The following is a 6,518-nucleotide window of genomic DNA, read 5'->3' on the forward strand; positions in this document are numbered from 1 at the left end:
CCTTATCATAACAAATACCTTGTGAACACTGAAAATGAGTTTTTATGCATTGTAATTTCACACCATAGATGTAGGAAAAACCTTAAACTGGAGGGAAATTTTGAGATTTGGGTCTAGTAAATTTACTCTGTTTCAACGGAATTTTTGCTTATTCGTGTAAATTTTTATCCCGAACCATAATAAATGTAGTGAATGAAGATACATGTATGTGTATGCGTGTTTGCTTTTTTGGGTGAAGCAAGATGGCGGAACAATGGCTTCATGCGGTCAGCCGTGACGCCCCTTCCAGTAGTATAGAGTTCAGTGGGCATAATACAGAAGTGGATGCCGATCGGTGGTCCTGTTTGAACTCTATACAACATCTTGGCTCTCGTGTCATCACGTGAACACCCCGTCAGCCAATAGACGTTTACATCCGGGTTTCACAATAAAACACTTCCGGGTTGTAACTTGGGAGTAGGCTCTGTGAACTTCGCGGCGTACCTCGCGCTCAGGTGGGTGAAAAAAGTTATTTAAAAAGGTATTTTCGTTTACGTCACTCGTTAGGAAGAGCAGACTGACACTTTAGAACTCGTTTATCTTGTCTACACTGGATCCACAACGACTTCCATTTACATTTAAATTAAACGTCAAACTGTTCAAACTTTTTTTAAACTCACGAATGATTTCTAAAGAGGCGGAAACACAAGGAACATGTCCACGTCGCGAAAGCACAAAGACTTCGTCGAAGAGCCGATGGGCGAGAAGGCCGTCACCGCCCTCCCCGGCATCGGTCCGACTTTGGGCGCTAGCCTGAGCCAGCAAGGCTTCGATAAGGTTCCCTTGTCCCATGACACCTGAACATCCCACATTAAACTGCGTATGTTTTACTATCGTGTGTTGCGTTCAGGCGTCGTTGCTGCTGGGCCAGTTTCTGCTGCTGAAGGAGGACACTGACAAGTTCGCTGATTGGTTGAAGGATGTGTGTGGCGCGAGCGCCCGCCAGGCGGCTCCTTGCTCTCAGTGTTTGAAGGAGTGGTGTGACGCTTTTCTCTGAGACCACCCCTCTAGTGCTTCTGTCACCTTTGTTTATATTACTGTCTGAATAAATTCATATTTTCTAATGAACTCTGAGTCATTTTCATATTGACCATATATGGATACGCCCTGCAACAAGACAACTTGTAGGTGAGACGTTTATTATCCATTCTCTTGAGCACAAATGTCACCTCCTGCCTGAGTGTCCAATCAACACTCAGTTTTAGACGTGTCCACATTAAGTTAGGGTTAAAAATGTGGCAGCAAATCTTAGCAGCTTAGTGTTCATGAACAAACCCTCTCCACTGAGGAGGTCATGAGGGGCCAGACGAGGCTTCCGTTCCGGTTATGACAGCAGGGTTGAGACGAGTTCTCTTGTAGACCACCTTGTTCTTCAGTCTGTTCTGGATCAGCCTCAGTTTCACTCGCAGCTTGGCGTTGTTCATCCGACAGTACCACATGCATGCACGCACACTTCCTGTCAGCACAGCAGAGGCTGCTTCTCGTTTGTGGGACCGTGCAGAGGTTCTGGACAACGCGATCACCTCCACAGCAAATTCACATACATGACAATCACAAGGCGGCCTAACTAGATTACACTTTTGTCAAATTTGCAAGTATATAATTTCTTTGTCGAAAGGAGGAGTACCTAATAATCTAACTCATCATCATCACTGACTTGTAAATAATTCAATTAAGCGCCGAGAAAAAAAAAATTAAGCACCCAGAGAAACAAATTAGCTTAAAGCTATATTGTGTGGGAGTCCCACACAATATACACTTTAAGTCTTGTCCACTGTGCTGTTTATTTACAACCAGTGTTATCGCCGTGCTAAACTGTGTGTGTGTGTGTTTTACTATCGCGTATGTTGAGTCCAAGCATCGTTACTGTTGGACCAGTTTCTGCTGCTGAAGGAGGACACTGACAAGTTTGCGGATTGCTTGAAGGATGTACATGGTGCGAGCATCAGCCAGGCGATGTCTTGCTCTTTGTGTTTGGAGTGTTGTGATGCTTTCCTCCATGCCTCGTGCTTCCATCATCTTTGCTTACATTACTGTTTGAATAAAATCTAATGAAGTCTGATGCACCCTGCAGCAAGACATCAACTTGTAAGTCAGACATTTATTATCCTTTCTCTTGTGAACAAATGTCACTTCCTGCTTGAGCGTCCAATCATCACTCAGCTTTAGATGTGTCCGCGTTAAGATAGGGTCCAAAATGTTGCCATGGCAACAAATATTAGCAGCTCAGTGTTCATTAACAAGTCCGTCTCCTCTGAGGAGGTCACGAGGGGCCAGACGAGGCCTCTGTTCCAGCTCTGACAGCAGGGTCCAGACTGGTTCCCTCGTAGACCACTTTGTTCTTCAGTCCGTCCTGGATCATCCTCTGCTGCACTCGCAGCTTGGCGTTGTTCATCCGACAGTAACACCTGCACGCACGCACACTTCCTGTCAGCACAACAGAGGCTGCTTCTCTTTTGTGGGAATGCTCAGAGGTTCTGGATGACCCGATCACCTCCACAGCAAATTCAGATACATGATAACCACAAGGCGGCCTAACTAGTTTCAACTTTTGTTAAATTTGAAGTTGATTTAACTGAAGTTTATAGCTGTGATACGAGAAAATGACACTGACCAGGAAGCCAAGGTGGTCAACAGGAAGCCCGCCATGCCAACATCAAACGACCTCCTGACGCGACCTGCACACAGTCAGCAGGTGAGCGTCCAGGCATGACTAATCGATCCCACGTGTCTGCTCCCACTTCAAACTGAGGGGTGGAAGGTCGCGTGAGACAACAAAGCGCACACACTCACTGGTGGCCAAAAAGTGTACGAGTCCAGCAGCAGCAGAACCTCCAGCTCCGTGAAGAACCGCCTCTCGAGCGCACGGCGTCTGCTGCACATCCAGAATCCCCAACAGACGGAAGCCCTGCACACGTACGCGCACACACACACACACACATAGTGATGGGTCCGGCGACACAGATGCGCCGATGCGTGCACGAGCTCCCAGGGCAAACCCAGTGTCGGTGCGCGTAACGCTTTATGAGAGTCACGTGACCAATGCCGGAACTGTGTCGACACAGCAGTCATGCGGCAAACTGTGTTTATAAGGAAGCGCATCTGTCAATAGGATGGAAGTGCAAAACGAGCATCGAGTTATTGACGCGTTCATTGCTTGGCGAATATTGCCGTCAAAGATGGAGGACCTCGATGGAAAATGTAAATTTTCTGCCGTGTGGGATCATTTTGACCTGCCGGAAAATAAGGTATTTATATCGATCTCCTCATTTTACCCACTTCTTGTCATATTTTCCAAATATTCTGTTCTAGTGAAATTATTTTCAAAATAACTCTTAGTTTATTATTCATATTATTTTTTTGCAGGTAAAATGTCGTATTTGTGCAACACAATTGTCTTACACTAGTGATGGGTCCAGCGACACAGATGCGAACTCAGAAGTGGAACGTTACTTAACATCTGGTAACATTCATCGTACCGAGGACCCACTTCATTATTGGAAGAGTATGCAGTCCACTTTCACTCATCTGTTTTTATTAGCGAACCAGTTTCTATGCACACCAGCATCTTCTGTGCCTTGCGAACGCATATTCCCCAAAGCAGGAGAAATTGCGTGAAAGAAACGAAATAGACTGAATTACAAAACACTGGAGAGACTCATTTTTTTTTTCATTAAAAATCTTTAAACAATGAGTCGATTGTCATTGTCATTCACAGCACTTTCACTGAGGTTTTGACATTATGACACTTAATTTATCAACTGTGTCTCAAATATCAAAGAGGATTTTTAATTAAATTACATATATGGAACAAGAAAATGTAAATGCAAATACGTAAATTACGGTATTGGATACAATAGGTCATCAAATCAGTGTCAGTTGAGTCTGTCAACTATGTTTCCTGCAGGGATTTTTTAAATCCACCAGGTGTCAGTATTCAGCAACACAGTGTCAATACAGCGTGTCACTGCGTAGAAACGATACGTGATGCCTCATCTACCCATCACTACACACACACAAAGACATGGCCACTTTATTAGGGACCCGTGTTAACCAACCATTTGCTTTCACAAGAGTCGTCCACGAGATCCAAAAAAGGTTTGTTTTAAAGAAGTGAATAAAAGTAGGTGTGTCCCTAGTGAAGTGGCCGGCGAAGAAAAAAAACACTTAAAGGTGACAATCATTGACGAATGAATGAATATTAATAATTACGTAAGAGCACAACCAAAGAGAAAAAAACCCAATTTGTCCTCTGCACGCGCAAGGACGCTAGCAGCTATCTATCCACCAAGCTAGGTAGCACAAAGCTAACGTAGGTAGATTGTGTCACTTCAATCGCTCACCTTTTTGTTGCTCGTGTCTTTCTCTTCGGACATTTCAAACACACTTTTGTAGAAATTACTTTTAAAATGACGTTATAGGACAATAGCTGAGGACAAATCCACCTTTCTGGCAGTCACAACACTGCAGTCAATGGGTCCAATGCGTTCTAATGTCCGGCGAATCAAAAGGCGGAACCATTGTTTGCAGCTGTTAGTTCCGCTTTATTGTTGCGATTTAACAACATTACAAGATGAGGTTGTCCTGTCCTTAAAATAATCATTGAACGAAACATGACTCGTTTAAGTATACGTAATAATATAAAACCCCAAAAGAAGCCGACAAATATGACGCCATGGTCATCATTTTAACTAGCACCGTGTCGAAGTCATAGCACAGGATGTTGGACAAAAATCGATGATTATTAATGTTTGTTTCTATCATGGTGATATTGCAGTTTTACTGACACATACAATACTCCAAAAGACATTTTCTCAGACCGGGAGTCCCACCTGGTTGATAACTACTTATGCTAACCGCTAGACCATGGATTATAATCCAAACTCATGAAAGTGACGTCGTAATGTTTTGATCAAATTTTATTAAACATAGAAGACAACACAAAAATGACAACATGTAGACGTTGGAGACATTCATTAATTAATTCACCTGTAGACATGCCACTTCCTCCTTTTCCTTTTTTGGGTAATGTTTTATTTGGTGTCTAAAATATTCAAACGTTCTTCCAACAACTGAATGATGTCTTCTTTGGGGGTGGGGCCATGAGACTGCATTAAGCGGAAAATGTGGACCTTCTGCAGGGTGTCACGAGGTGCGCAGGTTAGAATCCCCTCAGCGGTACAAAGCTTCCTCAGCAGGAGGTGATGTCATCTCTGCCCCGGTTGTCCTCATCCCCCCTCCCTCCGCCCCAGGACTAGGGGGCAGCAGGTCGCCGTCCTTGGAACTGCTGGTGCTGGCGGCTCTGGCGATTCTGCTGAGCGTGTGTTCGTAGGGCGAGGGCAGGTACACCATGAGAAAGACGCCATCTGTGGCATCCTGCTCGGAGGCGGAGCTCGGCAGGCGCTGCTGCTGTTGCTGGCTTCGGCGGAGGGACGACAGCAGCTCGCAGTTCCTCTCGGGGTCCTTCAGGTCCTCCAGGGCGATCACGTTGGCCAATCCCAGCTTCCCGCTAAAAACCAAGCCCCGCCTACGCCGCCACAGTACGAGGCCCATGGCGGTAAGGAAGAGGAGGATGAAGGAGACTGATGCTATGGCGATGTAGGTGATGGATGCTGCACTGATGGTGGCCTCCCCGCCTGAACTCTGCCGACCCTGCAATCACACGTCACTTGATGTCACATGACGTGAAGATGTCACAAACAGCAAACACGTGCAATTTGTAGAGGGGACGTTGGTGGGCGCTGTGCGGTGTTAGTGTGTTTGTGTCATTAGGGGGTTGGCCACCATAGGGCGCTCCAAGCACATTTACGACTATTGCAGTACCCCACATGACCACAAGAGGATAGTAAGGAACATAAACACGATGAGCAAAATGTTACAAATAATAGCAAGTTTCTCTTTATGCCTTCAATATTCATACAATTTATACGTGGAAGAACGTGCAAAGTTAAGAATCAATGTTATAAACATTCAGTATACTCGAGCATGTATTTGATTTCAGGAGTTCAATTAAGACAAGACACCAATTAAAGGCTCAGCAAGGCTTTGCAGTTCATTTTTTTATTCGAGAGAGAACCAATACTGAACTTTTTGATGTGTTTTCAAATTTTATGAGATACTGAATTTGGGGTTTTATTAGCTTTCAACTTATCATCAAGATCATCCATTCATTAATTTTCTATGCCGCTTGTCTTCACTTGGGTCACGGGAGTATGCTGGAGCCTCACAAAATTAAATACATTCTTAAAATATTTCCCTCTGGGCAAAGTGAATCTATGGAATATGAGCGTTACTGAGGGAGTTACTGAAAACAATTGGCTTTCAAAAATATTCCAATTCATACACAGTGGTGTGAAAAAGTGTTTGCCCCCTTCTTGATTTTTTTTTCATGTTTTTCACACTTAAATGTTTCAGATCATTGAACAAATTTGAATATTAGTCAATGACAACACAACTGAACACAAAATACAGTTTTTTAA

At 44.2% G+C, this 6,518-nt stretch overlaps 3 protein-coding genes across 4 annotated transcripts in view; 1 reads left to right on the forward strand and 2 right to left on the reverse strand.

Annotated features, from left to right (window-relative positions):
* The first annotated feature begins 434 nt into the window (after positions 1–434).
* Positions 435–1,107, forward strand: LOC129193923 (barrier-to-autointegration factor-like protein). Its single transcript, XM_054798730.1, has 3 exons — positions 435–494; positions 675–816; positions 890–1,107. Exons 2-3 carry the CDS (start codon positions 694–696, stop codon positions 1,034–1,036), a joined length of 270 nt encoding a protein of 89 aa, XP_054654705.1. The 5' UTR covers positions 435–494; positions 675–693; the 3' UTR covers positions 1,037–1,107.
* A 66-nt stretch (positions 1,108–1,173) lies between these two features.
* Positions 1,174–4,785, reverse strand: LOC129193922 (cytochrome c oxidase assembly protein COX20, mitochondrial). Of its 2 annotated transcripts, XM_054798728.1 has the most exons (5): positions 4,383–4,785; positions 4,098–4,174; positions 2,833–2,947; positions 2,654–2,717; positions 1,174–2,447 (listed from the first exon to the last, which is right to left on the reverse strand). In XM_054798728.1, exons 2-5 carry the CDS (start codon positions 4,098–4,100, stop codon positions 2,303–2,305), a joined length of 327 nt encoding a protein of 108 aa, XP_054654703.1. In that variant the 5' UTR covers positions 4,101–4,174; positions 4,383–4,785; the 3' UTR covers positions 1,174–2,302. The 2 variants fall into 2 exon arrangements, with proteins under 2 accessions (XP_054654703.1, XP_054654702.1); XM_054798727.1 differs by lacking the exon at positions 4,098–4,174.
* A 155-nt stretch (positions 4,786–4,940) lies between these two features.
* Positions 4,941–6,518, reverse strand: part of arfgef3 (ARFGEF family member 3) — a 23,946-nt gene continuing 22,368 nt past the window's right edge. Inside the window, exon 42 of the mRNA XM_054798726.1 lies at positions 4,941–5,691. The gene's annotated coding sequence lies outside the window, so the exon portion shown is untranslated. The remainder of the gene's footprint in view (positions 5,692–6,518) is intronic.

This window comes from Dunckerocampus dactyliophorus, chromosome 14, assembly GCF_027744805.1.
Source record: "Dunckerocampus dactyliophorus isolate RoL2022-P2 chromosome 14, RoL_Ddac_1.1, whole genome shotgun sequence".
NCBI classification, from domain to species: Eukaryota; Metazoa; Chordata; class Actinopteri; order Syngnathiformes; family Syngnathidae; genus Dunckerocampus; species Dunckerocampus dactyliophorus.

Coding starts and splice junctions, on each gene's coding strand:
- LOC129193923 (XM_054798730.1), top strand. CDS start 694: ATGTCCACGTCGCGAAAGCACAAAGACTTCGTCGAAGAGCCGATGGGC. Junction 817..889: donor GCCAGCAAGGCTTCGATAAG/GTTCCCTTGTCC, acceptor TGTTGCGTTCAG/GCGTCGTTGCTGCTGGGCCA.
- LOC129193922 (XM_054798727.1), bottom strand. CDS start 4,415: ATGTCCGAAGAGAAAGACACGAGCAACAAAAAG. Junction 2,948..4,382: donor AAGACACGAGCAACAAAAAG/GTGAGCGATTGA, acceptor GTACGTGTGCAG/GGCTTCCGTCTGTTGGGGAT. Junction 2,718..2,832: donor CGTACACTTTTTGGCCACCA/GTGAGTGTGTGC, acceptor GACTGTGTGCAG/GTCGCGTCAGGAGGTCGTTT.